Raw genomic sequence first — 17,801 nt, forward strand, 5'->3', positions numbered from 1 at the left:
GGGGGGTGTATGCTTCTTTATTTTGATTGTAAGAAAGTTACAAAATGATTCAAGCACTAAAGCACAGAGTTTTATGCATGTCACTTATGAAACTGTTTCACGAAGCCCATGCAGAAAACAACTCTTGGCCCTTGCTCTATGAAACTTTACAAGCATCTAACAACATATATATTTTTATCAAATGCATTCTGTATCTTCTATTTGATCCACCAAATCTACATAAAAATACACACAAACACACACATATAAAAAATGTGGGTGTTATATATATATATATACAAATTTGTGAGATTTTCGCCATGAACGGATTGTATTTTTAACCCAAGTGTTTTTTCTTGTGTTATATTTATTTTTTCCTGAAGATGTGTAAAGGCATTTTGATTTATTAAGTCTCTTAATGATTTTTTTCTTTATACAGAAATATATATTGAAGATAAATATGTTCATTTAATATATATGTTTTTGCGTCGTAACTCCTTTCTTATTATTTATATATATATATATATATATATATACACACACACACACACACACACGTGTATGTGAGTGTGTATTATATGTATGTGTCTGTATGATTCAGTACTATTATACTATTTATTCTACATTTAACTTTTATATTACACTCTGATCTATATGGTTGGAAGTTAATTATGTAGTCCATTAAGCTGAGACCAAATTACATACTTGTTACTAATCTACAATGTCTCTATTTCAAACAACTATTAAACATACATGCTTCCTCACTTCTTATACTGTTTCTGAAGTGGTTGCACATAACGTTCTGAAGAAGTGGTCACACGTAACATTGAATATGATGTAATGATTATGTAATTATCACTGAAACGCATGTAAAGATGTTATGAATTAAATCATTTCACACTATAATCTTCTGTCATGTACTATGTGTGTGTGTATGTGTGTGGTAAGAAGCTTGATTCCCAAACAAATGGTTTTGAGTTCAATTCAACAGTGTGATACTTTGGGCAAGTGTCTTCTGCTATAGCCTCAGACCAACAAAAGCTCTGTGAGTGGATTTAGTAGACAGAAACTGAAAAAAGCCTGTCGTTCATATGCATGCGTGTGTGTGTGTGTGTGTGTGTTTGTCCCCATAACTTAGCGGTTTGGCAAAAACGACCAATAGAATCAGTACTAGGCTTTAAAAGAAATAAGTTCTGGATCAATTTGTTCAACTAAAACCTTTCAAAGAGGTGTCCCACCATGGCCACAGTCAATTGGCTGAAACAATACAAGATAATATATATATATACACTGTATATATAATCAATCAAATATTGCCATTGGTTATATGCCATAATCAGTAATATACTGCTCAACAATATAAAAATATAACTGATATTAGTTCTAAAATAACATCTCTTATGAACATGCTGTGTAAAAAACAGAATAAATATCAGAGATGAAAAACTACCTCAGCAGCAGCAGCCAGTGAGAATAGATCCTTCAGCAGCTACCCTATCATTAGCGTTTATAAATAGAAGGATATGTATATATATGTGTGTGTGTGTATGTGTGTGTGTGTGTGTGTGTGTGTGTGTGTGTGTGAACGTACATGGCTTAGTAGTTAGGGTGTTGCACTCATGATCGCAAGATCATGGGTTCAATTCCCAGACCAGGCGTTGCATTGTGTTCTGGAGCAAAGCACTACATTTCACGTTGCTTTGCAATCATTTCGTCATCTGACATGTGGCACACGGTGCACCTGTACAGGTAATGTCGATTTGATGGAGGGAATGAGCTTATATGTACACAAACATTTGATCATTATAAATAAATCATCTGTGTGGTTGTTTGGCAATTTCTTGTTGAACCCTCCTACATCGTCCAACGATGGGAGAGTCCATGATATATATATATATATATATATATATATATATATATATATATATATGCATATATTATGTATGTATGTATGTATGTATGTGTGTGTGTGTATACATGTAGTTTATCTCTTGGCTTTGTAGCCCAAGAACAAGCAATATTCATACTTCATAAATCAACTTCCATATATTCATATATATATTAGTTAAGGGACATAACTTAGTTTTCCTTAATCCTTGGCTTCATGATTGAGTGGTTAATGATTGAAAACGCATTCAACAAATATAAAAAAATTACATAAATAATATGCAAACGTATAAAATCAAGGAAGTCACCCAAAATGGATGGAAAATCTATATAAGATAATAGATTAGGCTCCTAAGTTTCTACCTTAGTAAAACAATTTAAGGAAATATGACTATATTAAAAGGTATTTATCATCAGCCTATCGTTAGCCTTAGCTAGGAAGACATAAGGAATAGAACATTTTATTCCTAAACTAGACCCATTGCCATACTTCTTATACAACTTTGCGGAGAGTCTCAGTGAAAGCTTGAATCAGGCGTTACACAAAGCTTTTGTTTGCATTAAAACAATTCCACGAGAAAAAATTTAATATACTTACATAACGAAATAGGAATTGTCTACTTGGGATATCTCAGAAGGTGCTAAGTCTATAATAATAATTCTTTCTACACAAGGCCTGAAATTTTGGGGAAAGGGGCTAGTCGATTACATTGACCCCAGTGCTCAGGTATTTGTTATATTGATCCTGAAAGTATGAAAGGCAAAGTCAACTTGGTAGAATTTGAACTCAGAATGTGAAGACGAACAAAATACTTAGCAGCATTTTGTCCAGCATGCTAACGGTTATATCAGCTCAACACTGTTAATATAATTTAAAATTTTGGCACAAGGCCAGCAAATTTAGAGAGAGGAGGTAAGTCACTTACATCAACCCCAGTGATCAACTTATCTTATTGACCCATGAAAGGATCAAAAACAAAACTGCCCTCTCCTCAGTGGAATTTGAACTCAGAACATAATGCCAAAAGAAATGTCACTAAGCATTTTGTCCACTGCACAAATGATTCCGCCAGTTTGCTGCCTTAAGATCTTTGAATAATAATAATCCCTGTCATAGGAAAAACAAATCAGATCTTATACAGGAATGTAAAAAAAGATTGTATAACAGACATTCAGATCTTTCTCGAAGCAGTGATAAAAAAAAAAAAAAACAGAATTATAAATCTCTATGAATTACATACAGTAGTGTCACAGACCACAGCTCAATAGGAATTTCTAGTTTTCCTCTACTTGCCTCATTCATTAACTGCATACATTTGAGTTTAGTCTTACTATAGTTGTCAAGTTTTATAGCAGAAGGTATGTGGACTAGTAGTTAGGGTGTTGCACTCATGATTATAAGATTATGGTTTTGGTTCCCAGACCAATGGTGCATTGTGTTCTTGAGAAAAACATCATCTCACATTGCTCCAGTTCATTCATTTGTTAATGACCAACTCTGCAATGGACTAGCATCCCATTCAGTGAAAATGCTGTAATCTCAGTCACTTATACACTATAGAAACCAGATAACTAACCCCATGAATCCTAGGACTTGCAACAGTAATGTCTAAGGGATTTACTTTACTGTTTTATAGCTTCTGTAATTTTCTTCTACAAAACATACATTTTCATGCTTTCTTACAATTATGTAGATTTAAACAATCTTCATAAACTCAATAACTTGTTGCTGGCCTAACAAAGTCATAATGATTACCTGATACATTTCAGGGTTTATTTTTGGCCATCTATACTGTCTGAGATTGAATTATGTATAAATCAAAACTAACTTCAATCATACCAAAATTGACAACATGTGTACCAATCCCTTACTAGAATTCTTACAATAAGCATTTTCTTCACTTCAAAATTTGGTACTATATAAAAAATTTAAAAATTTTTTTTAAACTCTTCTGAAGCCCAGTTGACTGTAACTTTAATTACTTCATTAGAGAGATAACATTCAATGGAATATTAGAGGTAGTTTTTCCACAAAGCACATGCGTCCCACATTTTAAAAAAGCAGACAATAAGAAGTTGTGAGGTGCATGCCTTTCCTAAGGGCACTAATGGTAGAAGTAAAATAGAATGGCTTCAACCAGAAACTAAAATCACACTACAGTCTTGGCTCAGTGAGATTGTACCTCTTATAACAACATTTGCCACAGCAATAACAATAAGGTTGAATGAGAACAAAGATAATTATATCTTAAGAAATGAGGTAAATGATATACTGTGACGTCATGCTTTTCCCAGGGTTGTTAATAAGGTAAGATTATGTCAATCAAAACATCAAAACCAATTTTTGTCTTTCCAAGAACTTTAACTTTTGTTCTATTGCATACTACAATAATAGCAATAACAACAATCTTTTATACACACAAAGCTATCTATATTTATAGTTGAAATGAGATTGCATGACGCTCATGCCTTTCTCAAAAGTATTAGTAAGATAAGTGAATGTAATGACAAGGAATAGACAATAAGAAGACCAATATGGTAATGGTTTGGTATTACTGATATAAAATCAGAATAATCTCTCTGTAAAAATAATATACAGGCATGCCTCAACTTACATCATTTCGAGTTGTATCTTTTTTGAGTTTACATCATTTTTTTTTAAAGAAATTAATAGAAAAAAAAAAGGAAGCTCAACTTCAGTCGATTGATCAGACAATATGTCAGAACCAGTGAATATATCTGAAAGCATAAAAACCTAAAACCCAATACTGAAGTAACAGATCAAATAAGATACATGTGAAAATATGTACAAACTATTTGTTAAAACAAATATAAGATAAAGTTTTTACTTGTGATATGTCATTTTTTGAGTTTAGTCACATGACTTGGAACCATTTACCGGTGTAAGCTAAATAAAATCTGATCTCTAAAAATACACTTCATCTGATCTCTAAAAATACACATTTGTTTTACTTAGATTTCATAAACAAAACAGAAAAAAATGTTTACAAAATTTTGAATGTCTGGCAAGATGACTTACAAAAATTACATATATATATATATATAATTTTGTATATATATATTTCTCAAAGAATCACGTTGTTCCATAAAAACTATAACAATGTATAATATGTGGTTAGCAAATCTACAAAAATGGTTAGCAAATCTGTTTGGACCCTTAATATATACTTCAGAAAAAAATTATAAAAAAAAACAAAAATAGAATAAAATGTATACAAAATATAGTGGCACTGAAATGGAATTTGGACGAGTGTTTAAATTTTCTATAGAATAAAAAGCTTTCTACAGAATAAAAATTTTCATTCATCAATAACGTTTTTCCTTCAAAAGAAGTCTTATTTCCATAAACAATTACTTATATTCAGTTTTCTGGACTGGCTCGATTTTAGTTGATATAAATTGTCGAACTTTGGGCCAGATTTCTGGTGTTGAGTTACCAGTGAATTCTTCCAGTAATTGATTCTTTCTATAAAGACAGAAAAGATAAGAAACAAATATGTAATTTCAAGCATTGAAATCAGGCACCAGTTCTATTTTATAAAAGAGAAGCATGAACAAAGAAAAGTAGAAAGCTAAGTTGTTACTATAGACAACTATGGAATATCCTAATGAAGCCTGTATTACTGAGTTGGCCTGGAAGGCTTCTTCATGCTGTAATTCAATACAAAGATACATCTGAAGGCATGGCTATGCTAGAAGCTTATACCCAACCATGTTGAGCTAGTGCTACTTCAGCACTGACATGTTTTGTAGACATCCTCGGCAAAATTCAAGTTTGAAATAAGGAATCCACAATAGAACATGTATGCCGAAAACCTGAAATAACACGCTTGCTGATTGATTGCTAAGTGACTCAAGTGGTTATTGTTATAACGTATATTAAAATGAAGATGTAGAGTGCCAGTAGACAGAAATTTCGGGAATATATGGCCTTGGCATAGGCTGGTGCACCAGCATTTTGAGTTCTAAGGGTTAAAATTAATTGAAAGAAACACAGAGCATCTCAAAAGAAATATGGTAACAAAAGGGTTAAACAGAAAGATTCCATCACAGAAGCAGGACCAATCTCAGGCAGGTTGACACCAAAAGGATCAAGGGCCTCACCAACTCTACACAATCCGTTATAATAATAATTTCTTCATCATTACCTGTAAAAATCCAAAACTGGTTGAGTTAACTCCTTATAGACATTTAGACGATGCCTTACAGTTTCTGGTTTATCATCTTCTCTTTGGACGAGAGGTTCCTGAGTGACATCATCAATTCCCTAAAAAGGAGACAAGATATCTTCAAATTTTAATTCATGGATAAAAGGAATAAAGAAATAATCTTGCACAGGGCAGAGGACAGAGAATAGATGGGTACCAATGACATTTTATTTTACCTAAAGTTTAATGAGCAGGCAACAATTACAGCTCTATGCCTTCATTTTGATCTTCTCAATGGCAGTGGACTTCCATATCGGCTGAAGAATAGCGAAGGCTTGCCAAGCCTTCTTGCTTCTTGCAGTGATGTCCTCGTCTGATCCACCTGATTTGCTGATCTTGCTTCCAAGATAGATAAACTCACTAACGTCCTCCACTGGTGCCCCCTCGATTCTGATTGGCTCTTCCTGCTTGTTGTTGATATGCAGCACTTTTGTCTTTTCCTGGCTGATCCTCAAGCCCACTCACCGTGAAGTTTCTCTCAAGTGGTCTACCTTATCTTGAATGTCTTGCAGGCGATGTGACAGTAGCACGAGATCATCTGCATAGTCCAAGTCCTCCAGTTTGTTCATCAGTGTCCACTGAATACCTTTCCCAGAGGTAGCATAGGCTGTCCCGATGCCACACCTGCCCCTTCATCACCAACACTACTTCTCTCACTGGTTCCAACCAGCACACTCTTCGCATAACTAATTCCTTCTCTTGCACCTCTTCTAGCCTCATATACTGTATTAGATGCAACCTCTGTGGTAAACTATATGTAAGTCAGATGGGCCGCTGACTGGCCGACCAGTTCACCGAACACCTAAGGGATGTTCGGTTACGTTCAAACACTCCCATCGCCCATCACTTCCGCCTGGCCAACCACTCCCCCTCTATCATCTCCGTCTTTGGCCTCGCTCTGCATCACGGATCCACACACTCGTGACTCTGCCTAGAACAGCGGTGTATCTTTAATCTATGAACTACTATCCCCTTCAGACTAAACACAATGCCCTCCTCCTATTGACTGCCTCTACAGCTCCTGCAACATAGCAACCTTATTTCATTTTTCATTTTTTGTTTTTAATTGCACATTTTATATTGTATTAACTTCTCCTTTATCCCCTTTCAACCTTATTTTTTATAATTTATTATAATTTTTATTTGTATATACATGCACACATACATACATATCCACAAACACGAAAAAACACCCCACCCATGCACACACATGAATGCACAATTACCTACCACACACATACACAGACACATGCACACACGTGCATACACGTGCACACACATACATACACACACACAGCCACATAAACCCACGCATATATGTGCGTACACACATACACGTATACAAATGCACACACACGCACAGGAATGCACAGATACTTAACCCACATAATCCCATGCACATACAGACACATGTACCTATATATACACACACACATAAACATACACACATACACACAACCACATACACATACATGCTCAAACACACGTGCATAGCACGCAACAAAATGCACACATAACTTGACACACATTAAGCATCTAGGTCATTAAGCTAATATTGATATCTATAAGTTTTCCATACTTAGTATAGGTAAAACAATACTGATACGTTATTCAGACGAAAGAAAAAGCCCTGTTGACCTAGATGCATGATGTTAAATTTCCCTTACATTATGATAGTAGTAAAAAAAACCTCAACCTAAAATTGTGTTGCCACTACGACCAGAGGAATCTTTACAACCATATCCATGTATAATGCTTACACCTTCCCTTTCCTTATAAGTGGAAGGTTGATTGCCCCCTTACACTTTAAATCACTAAATAAGAAACAAATAAAATCAGAGACAGTTTGAATTCTACCTTGAATTAATTACTAGCCTGCTAGCCTTGGCTATGTCAAGATGGTTTTTATGGATTCTTCTTTCCCCACTTAGATTTTGAAATGTTTGTCACAACAGTAAATATGTCCATTCTGCTGAAATGAAATTTTCAGTAAATTTTCTATATCTTTGTGCAGCTGAAGATTGCTCTGCATTTTGCATTCAATGTAATGCTCGGATTACTTAAATAAATGGAGTAGCATGAAACATGCGTACTGCAATAACCTTTAAAATCCGTGTTGCTTTTTTTGATTTTTGATCACCTTGTTTTTGGAATTATTTGGATAATACCATAGCATCAGGCCATAGAAAACTCTATCGCTACCGCATAAACTCATCTGATCCATGCAGGCATGGAACAGTTGATGTAAAACAATGACAATGATAGCGACGATGATGATGGATCCAATATATAAAAGCTCTTTCTAATATATTTATAAAGATTCAAACAACTTACTTTCACTTTGGGTGGATTAAACTCAGTATGGTAAACTCGACCACTTGGCATATGAATCCACCTTCCCTTAATTCGTTCTATGATGATATCAAAAGGAACATTGAGGTTGATTACAAAATTAATCGGTTGTATTTTGTCTAGAGTGACTGCTTGATTTAGAGTTCTTGGAAAACCTGTTGGCAAAAAAGAAAATTTTTACAGAGTGAGAATCACATTAATAAAAACTACAAACAATGGTGCCATGTAAAAACTGCTAGTGCCACATGAAAAGAACTGGTGTTGGTGCCATGTAAAAAGCACTGGTGCTTGTGCCACATAAAAAGCACTGGTGATGGTACTATGCAAAACATTTGCAAGACTTTATTAAGATTTAAAGGATGAAGGTTAAAACAAGATACTTTCCTTCACAGTCTTGCTACAAAATAAGTGGCTGATCAAAATTTATCCAAAATTAGAGAGAGAGAGAGAGAGAGAGAGAGACAGACAGACAGACAGACAGACAGACAGACAGACATATATAGTGATTGCCACCTATTTACAGAAAGACCTCTCTTTAATTTTATAAAGTGCACCCTTAAGCATGCATGTGGTTCTTTGAACCACCTTCCTTTTACAAGTTTTGTTTCATATGTGACAAACAAATGACTTGACTTTACTGTTGACGCTAACCTGGTCTATGTGCATTCTCATATGACCTTTCACACCTGCTGCAGACCCAAATACTTTATCACAGAATTGACACAAAATACCTGAGGAAAGATCTGTGCATAATTAGCCTTTGGTTATTTGCCATCATGAAATCTCATATAACTAGCCAGTCCAGCTTTGGACAAATAGACCCAACTGCAAACATTACAAATGTGTTCAGGTTGCTCTTGCGCATATTGTGTGTGTGTATATATATATATATATATATATATATATATGTCCCGCTGTTGAAAGAGGGTGTTAGTGATGCAGAGGTCATACTCGGAGCAGAAGGTGAGAAGTCTCTGTCCATTAGTGTTCATTTTCCCTGTGCCGTGAGGACCAAGGATCCCTTACCAAGTGGTATTGTCACACCCAACATGGGAGTTGAAGCCACCTATGAGTATGATCTTGTCTGATCGGGAGATGTTCCAAAACGCAGTATGCAGAGAATTATAGAAGGCATCTTTTATCTCTTCATCAGAGTTGAGAGTTGGTCCATAAATGCTGAGAATTGTCAGAAAACATTTGTTTGAAAGTAGGATTTTGATTGTTATCAGGCGCTCGCTGATACAGGAGGGTACTCCAGGAATTTTCTGCAATAGGCTGTTCTTGATTGCGAAACCAACCCCATGCGAATGGGGCATCCCAGAGGGATGTCCTTTCCAGGTGTATCTGCCAGCTTCTTCAGTGAGGGAATCCTCATCAGAGAAACAAGTCTCACTGAGTACAGCAATGTCAACATTGTAACGCTTGAGTTCGGTGGCTACAAAAGCAGTGCACCATGGGGGTTATCGAGTGTCCAGTACATCATGTGAAATATCATCAAGGAGGGTGCAAACATTCCAACATGCAAGGATGAGATTCGAGGGTTTCTTTTTCTTTTTTCAATTTTGATGCTTGGTTTCAGCTGCATGTTTGGGGATGACTCACTGGGAGCAGTTACTCAGTTGAGTAAGTGAGGATGAGCTTTATCTGAGCCACATTTTCTAGGCCCTTTACAAGACATCATGGATGCACCCACATGGCATCTCCTAGACTACATCGTTGTCTGTCGTCATGACATGGGCGATGTCCTCCATACTCACACAATATGTGGAGCAGATTGCTGGACGGACCACAACCTTATCCACTCCAAGCTTAGAATCAACACTTGACCCCCTAGCCGAAAGTCGACAGCATCAAACGACTGAACACCACGAAATTGTATGATCCTGAGAATTGTGGCCTCTTTCAGGATCAGCTTGCCATCAAATTGGATACTCTCCCACTCCCCGATCCTACCTCGGTAAACCAAGAAGAGCTAGATGATATACGGGACAAACATATCTCCCTGATCTCCTCAGTCGCAACCGAACAACTAGGACACACTAGACATCGAAATCCTGACTGATTTGATGAACCTGCTGATGAGATCCTCCCTCTTCTCAGAAGTAAAAACCGGGCTCATGATGCCTACCTCTCGAGCAGGTCCAACACACACCTCCAGAATTGGAAAGATCTTCGCTCGGAATGCCAGAGCAGACTTAGGCAGATTCAGAACACTTGGTGGAACAACAAAGCTGCAGAAATTCAACGTTTTGCAGATGAAAATAAGATCCACGAGTTTTACACTGCATTACAATACTGTGTCCCTACAGGTCTTTAATATTTACCTACCAGCTTCCAGGAATATGGTTAAAATGTAAAATTGGTATATCCAATAATGTTACACCATTATATTTAGTGGCTGTTTAAACAAAGTGTTTGTAGATGATTAATAGGTTGGATGGATGCTGATGAAGGAACAAAAACTCTCAAAATATGGCATATACATCCATTACGCATTTTTCATCTTCCATCTCATTGTTTGTTTACATCTGGTGTCTCAGATATGAAACATCATAACAAAATCAGTACTGGTTATAATTAACCCTTTAGTGTTTAAACCGGCCATATCCGCCCCAATATATTCTACATGTTTTATATTCAAACTGGCAATATCTAGCCTCTCACACCTAACCTACATTGACATTCTAAAAATAAACAATCACATCATTGAAACCTCAAAGCTATAACATAATGCATGATTAATTCAAAACAATTTGAGTGAAAAAGTATTACATTTAACAGAGTAATCTGAACACTAAAGGGTTAACCATTAACTAAATAATGTGCTTTAACAGAATAAAAGATGCAAAAGCTAGACTTACCATCCAAGAGCCATGTATCATCTTTATGGCGTTGTACAGTTTCAAGAATCAACTGAAGCACCAAGTTATCAGGTACCAACTGACCTTTGTCAATGTATTTCTTTGCAGAGACTCCAATATCTGAGGGATAAAGAAACTGAGCCATTAGTAAGATTTTAATAATCCTCATCCTCCTCTTCATCATCATCATCATTATCAACATCATTATAACCATCACCAACACTGCCACCACCACCATCATAATTAATATCAACATTACTGCAATTTCTGGTATTAAATATTACTGTATCATTGTATCAACCAGAATATTGGGTGTTGTCATACATTGCTTGTCACAATGCACTTCCCTGAATTGTTATACAGATGATATCAAAAAGATTCCAGGTTAGTTCTGTAGTGCACCAACAGATGGCAGCATACACAGAGGTTTCATACACACTGAGAGGTAGCAGTGACCTTAATGAGGCAGTGTGCCAAGTGACATTGCTATGTTTACTTCACAAATTGTGAAATTTGAGTTTCTGTGATCACATGTATGCTGTAGTTTGCAATTTTGTCATGGACAGAAAGTTGGAACAAAGAGCCAACCTGAAATTTTGCGTTAAACTTGGGAAGTCTGCTACAGAGACATTGAGCATGCTTTGGCAAGCTTATGGTAATGAGGCAATGGATCGTACACAATGTTTCAAGTGACACAGGCACTTCAAAAGTGGAAGAACATCCCTGGAAGACAATGAGCAATTTCAAAGACCTGCCATGACCGTCACCCCCAGAAATGTGGAGAAAATTCATCAGCTTGTGCATGAGGATCATTGGAGGACAATTAATGACATTGTTGATGTCGTTGATCTGTTAAATGGGTCTGTGCAGGTAATCCTAACGTCTGAATTGAACATGCAGTGTGTTTCTGCCGAGTTTGTCCCCTGCCTACTGACCACTCAGTAGAAAGAACATTGCACTAAGTCTGTCAAGATCTCCATCAGTGTGCTACTGATGATCCATCCTTCATATTGAAGATCATCACTGGTGACAAGTTGTGTCTATGGGTACATCTCTTAGATGAAGCAGCAGTTGTCACAATGAAAGAGGTTTTCATCACCATGACTTAACAAGGCATGACAGAGCCACAGCTCAATCAAGACCATGCCCATCGTATTTTTTGACATTTGCAGTATTGAGCATAGAGAATACATTTCCCAGGGCCAAACCATTAATTGGGAGTTCTACTGTGACATTCTGAAGCATTTGAGGGAGGGCAATCAGCAAAAGCAACCTAATCTGTGGAATCCAATGAACTGGATTCTTCACAGTGACAATACACTCTGTCACTAAGCTCTCCTCAGTCATGAATTTCTCATCAAAAACAACATGGTACTACTTCTACACCCCAGCCCTGTTCACCAGATGTAGCACCTGTGGGCTTCCATCTCTTCCCCAAGGTGAAAATGCAGTTCAAAGGTCACTGTTTTAGCACCATTGTTGAGATCCAGAGTGAATTGCAGAAGGTCCTCGACTCACTTACAGGAAATGACTTTCAGGCCAGATTCCAAAAGTGGCAGGAATGCTGGGACTGGCGTATTGATGTGCAAGGTGACTATTTCGAAGAAGATGTTCAAACTTAGGTAAATAGGTTACTTTTTATTAGATATAACTAGTCTGGGAACTTTTTGATACTACCGTAGCTTTTAAATGTGACCACCCTAACATTCCTGTTGAACAGAGTACCAGCCCATTGCAAAGTTACTCATTGTAAAGCTGAGTGGACTGGAGCAATGTGAAATAAAGTGTCTTGTTCAAGGACACATTGCACTGCCCAATCCAGGAAGTAAAACCATAATCTTGCAATCATGATTGCAACAATCTAACCACTAGGCTATGTGCCATCATGCTATTAAATATACACATTATAAATGTGTACACACACTGGTACTTTAATCCAAAGCTGTTTCAAACACATATATTAATTTAATTCTAACCCAGCTAGCTTTTGCATAAACCAGTTAGATGATTTGTTTACTAATTGCTATAAAAGAACGAGCACTTTTTGGCTTTGTTCAGAAAGACTAAGGCATGGGTCACTGAAGAAACCAGGTCAGGTTGAAACTAATGTCGGGCCATAAAATGTTACCTCAAATAGTCTTCATTCAACTCATGCCAGTATGGAAAAAGACATTAAATGAACACATACACACACACACACATTCTTCATTTCAGCACAACTTCTGTAGACTTAACCCATTCCTATTCTTATGATTGGTCATGTATTATATACTTTTACAATGCATTATTGACACTACAACAAAAGCCTTCCCGATTAAGTGCTAGTTCTCTCATTGGTTGAAGCCATAGCGTTACTTTGTTCTAACTTCCTCATAGTGTGTTTTTCTTGGAAAAGATACTGGGGTGGTTTGCCATTGCATTCCCCAACTGGATGGTCGCTGGCCCACAAGGAGCTCATCCACCCTTTGACAGATCTTGTTTTTAGTCCTCCTGAGTGTCCGGACACAATCCTTACAAGAGCAGCAGGCTACTCAAATGGGGAAGCTAGTTTCATAGCCAACAACCTAACCATGGAAGAGATAGTACTGGTTCACATGGTGCCAGCAGCAGGTCTCATCAGCCTGTGACAAGATCCCTGACCTGACAACGATTCTTATGATTACACTACCATAAAAGCCAATATTGTTGTTTATGTAATGTCTTGTCACTAGTGATCAAGAAACATATGTAGCAGGCTTATTTCTTTACTGCCCACAAAGGGGCTAAACATAGAGGGGACAAACAAGGACAGACAAACGGATTAAGTCGATTACATCGACTCCAGTGCGTAACTGGTACTTATTTAATCGACCCCAAAAGGATGAAAGACAAAGTTGACCTCAGTGGAATTTGAACTCAGAACGTAGCGGCAGACAAAATACCGCTAGGCATTTCACCCAGTGTGCTAACGTTTCTGCCAGCTCGCCGCCTTCCCATATGTAGCATATGTAGCAGGCTAAAATGTAGCAAATGTAGCCCATATGTAGCAGGCTAAAATAAGTCCAGAGCTCCACAGATCAACAAAAGCTTTAAACACATTGCCACAGTATGGGGCTGAAACCAGTAATAGAGATACCCACATCATCCTCATCATCATTTAATGTCCGTTTTCCATGCTGGCATGGGTTAGACAGTTTGACTGAAGCTGGTAAGCTGGAGAGCTGCACCAGGCTTCAGTTGTCTGTTTTAGCTTGGTTGCTACAGCTGGACGCCCTTCTTAATACCAACCACTTTACAGAGTGTACTGGGTGTCTTTTATCGGAGGTGCATGGCTTAGTGGTTAGGGTGTTGGACTTATGATCATAAGATTGTGGTTTTGATTCCTGAACCAGGCAATGCATTGTGTTCTTGAGCAAAACAGTTCATTTCCTGTTGCTCCAGTCCACTCAGCTGGCAAAAATGGGTAATCTTATGATGGACCAGCGTCCCATCTGGGTGGGAAATTTATACACCATGGAAACCAGGAAAGTGGCCTTATGAGTCTGTGACTCAAGAAAGAACGGATCTTTTTTTAAAACGGGGGCCACATTTTTCATTAACGAAACACTTTGAAACTTGGAACACTGGTAGAATGTGTCATATAAAACATCTTTTTCTCTTAGTCTTCTTAAAAAAAAAAGAAATCTCTAAGTTATTCCATGTTAAAGTTGTCGTATTTCTGTAATTTCAACCAATCACTGACGTCCATTCAGCCGATATACATTAAGTGCCGACTACATAAACAAACGATTCTGAAACAATTCTATCGGTGATAGGGTTAGGGTTAGGGTTAGGGTTAGGGTAAAACAGCAAATTTAAAAAGAAAAAAGCAAATAAAACGAAGAAAAAAAAAGAAAATGAAAAAAGCAAATTTAAAATGAAAAAAGCAAATAAAACGAAGCTATGGCTTAATCAGCCAAAGGAGTAAATATAAACAACTGAATACTTGTCAGTGATTGGTTGAAATTATCGAAATAAGACAATTTTTTACATGAAATAAATTCGAATTCAAAAATATTTTTCTGTTCTATAACACAAAATAGATAAGTATACGAAGTTTGAAAGTCTTTCGGTAACAAAAACACTACGTAAAACATTAATGAAAAATGTGGCCCCCATTTTAAAAAAGATCCGAAAGAACTTTACTTTACTGGTTATCTTTTAAGAGTCACTAACATAGGTGCATTTTAAGTGTCACTGGCCAGTACCAGTGGCATGTAAAAGGCACCCATGCCAGTTGACACGTAAAAGACATCCATGTCACATATACATAATCATTATCATCAACAGCTTTGTTTTAATGTCCATTTTTCTATAATCGCATGCATCAGACAGAATTCATTGAGGCAGATTTTTAAAGGCTGGATGTTGTTCCTGTCACCAGCCGGCACCTTTTTTTTCCAAATAAAGTAATGTTTATTCAAGACCAGACATGTTTGCATATAAGATTGGAAATGAGGGACACAGCTTGTATAACAGTGATGCTCATTTACAACTATTACTTGAGGTCAAGACAAGGAGACAGTAACACACACAGAAGTAGACAGATAGATGTAGATACACGAAAGGCTTCTTTCAGTTTCCATCTACCAAATCCACTCAGAAGGCTTTAATAGAAGACATTTGCCCAAAGTGCCACACAGCATGAGTGAACCTGAAATCACATCATTGGAAAGTGAGTTTCTTAACCACACAGTCATGTCTGTGCCTATAAGCCATACCTGCAGTACACACACACACACACACACACATACCATACACACACACACCACACACACACATACACATGCACACACACACACACACAAACACACACAAATGTTTGTACACATATATGCATAATACACTCATGTGTGTGTTCTTGTATTTGTACATCCATATCATTTAATGGTACTAACATACATTTGCAAAATTATATACTCATTTACAAGCTGACACCTCACTTTTCCTATTCTATAACGTCTTAATAAGCCAACCATGAACGGAAATCAAACATAATGTATGTGTCACTTGTTTATCAAGTAACTTAAGAGCAGGTGTTTGGTGAAAATTGTTCTCATTCATTGTTTGAGGGAAAGGAAAGATATTTTAGAATGTGTAAGCACGAGTGTGTGCATGCATATATACATACATATACACAGTAATAAAAATGCATACACCTTATAAAGTAAATTGGTTATCATGTGACAGTGTGACCTATTTTCAGATTTTCTAGTCAGTTATGTATATCAACACAATTGTGTATATATCCATATTCCCATTGAGGAAAAAAATTTATGAGTGTCACACAATCATATTTTCTTTTGCTTAAAACTTCGAGGCTGAGAAAAAATATTAGCAAGTTAAAGGTACCATGAATTTGAAAAAAAAAAAATGTCAATGTGGTTAGCCTAAAATATATATAAAATGCTAGTTCAAATGCATTATATACTCTTTTACTCTTTTACTTGTTTCAGTCATTTGACTGCGGCCATGCTGGAGCACCGCCTTTAGTCGAGCAAATCGACCCCAGGACTTATTCTTTGGATACCTAGTACTTATTCTATCGGTCTCTTTTGCCAAACATATTTAAATTTGATCTTCAATACTCCTTCTTTAAATCCAGTCTGGATTTTTGTTATTTTTCACTTTTCCAACCTTCAGTCACATAAAAATAAAAGGCACAAGGAAAATATTGGGGTCAATTATTAAACTGACTAAAAGATCTTTTTCCAATTAAATCTACCTTGTTACTACCATCTTTATTTCTTTTTCCAGTTATTTTCACCCACTCTTATGGAATGTAGGGTTGTTATGTATGTCGAAACACCTGCTCCTGTCCCTCTATCATATTTCAGATCTCAACACCTGACATAAACTCACTTCTGTCTCTATTACACCATGGCACCCACTTAGCTGAGGTGGGTGGGGCTTATCTTGCAAGTTACTTGGCAAATCCACAAATTCACTAGTGTCACTGCCATGAAGAAAGGCAACCAGTACACTTTATAAAGTTGTTGGCATTAGGAAGGGCAGCCAACCATAGAAACCATACCAAAGTAGATACTGGAGCTCAATGCAGTCCTTCAGTGTATTGGACCCTGTCAAACTGTCTAATCCCTGCCAACATGCAAGACAGACATTATATTACGTTACATGACAGACAGCTAGACATCTTCCTTTATTAGCCACACAGGGCCGAACACAGAGGAGACAAAATACAATGTAAAGCTTTATTTTCCGAAAGAAAAAAAAAGAGGATAATAGAGGAAAAGGAGGAAAAAATTCTGATCAAAAGGGATCATGTAAAAAAAAAAGATAGATAGATAGATAGATAGATAAACAGACAGGCAGATAGATAGATAGATAGATAGATAAACAGACACACAGACAGGCAGATAGATAGATAGATAGATAGATAGATAGATAGATAACTTTCTTTTATTAGCCACACAGGGCTGCACACAGAGGGGACAAATACAACTGTAGAGCTTTT

At 36.7% G+C, this 17,801-nt stretch overlaps 1 protein-coding gene across 1 annotated transcript in view; it reads right to left on the reverse strand.

Annotated features, from left to right (window-relative positions):
• Nucleotides 1–495: 495 nt before the first annotated feature.
• LOC106874656 (GTP:AMP phosphotransferase AK3, mitochondrial) overlaps nucleotides 496–17,801 on the reverse strand; it is a 25,107-nt gene continuing 7,801 nt past the window's right edge. Inside the window, exons 2-5 of the mRNA XM_014922453.2 lie at nucleotides 11,309–11,428; nucleotides 8,430–8,602; nucleotides 6,036–6,154; nucleotides 496–5,353 (exon numbers count right to left, since the gene is read on the reverse strand). Coding sequence (XP_014777939.1) covers nucleotides 5,239–5,353; nucleotides 6,036–6,154; nucleotides 8,430–8,602; nucleotides 11,309–11,428 — 527 coding nt within the window. The 3' untranslated portion in view covers nucleotides 496–5,238. The remainder of the gene's footprint in view (nucleotides 5,354–6,035; nucleotides 6,155–8,429; nucleotides 8,603–11,308; nucleotides 11,429–17,801) is intronic.

This window comes from Octopus bimaculoides, chromosome 7 (genome assembly GCF_001194135.2).
Source record: "Octopus bimaculoides isolate UCB-OBI-ISO-001 chromosome 7, ASM119413v2, whole genome shotgun sequence".
Classification (NCBI taxonomy): Eukaryota; Metazoa; Mollusca; class Cephalopoda; order Octopoda; family Octopodidae; genus Octopus; species Octopus bimaculoides.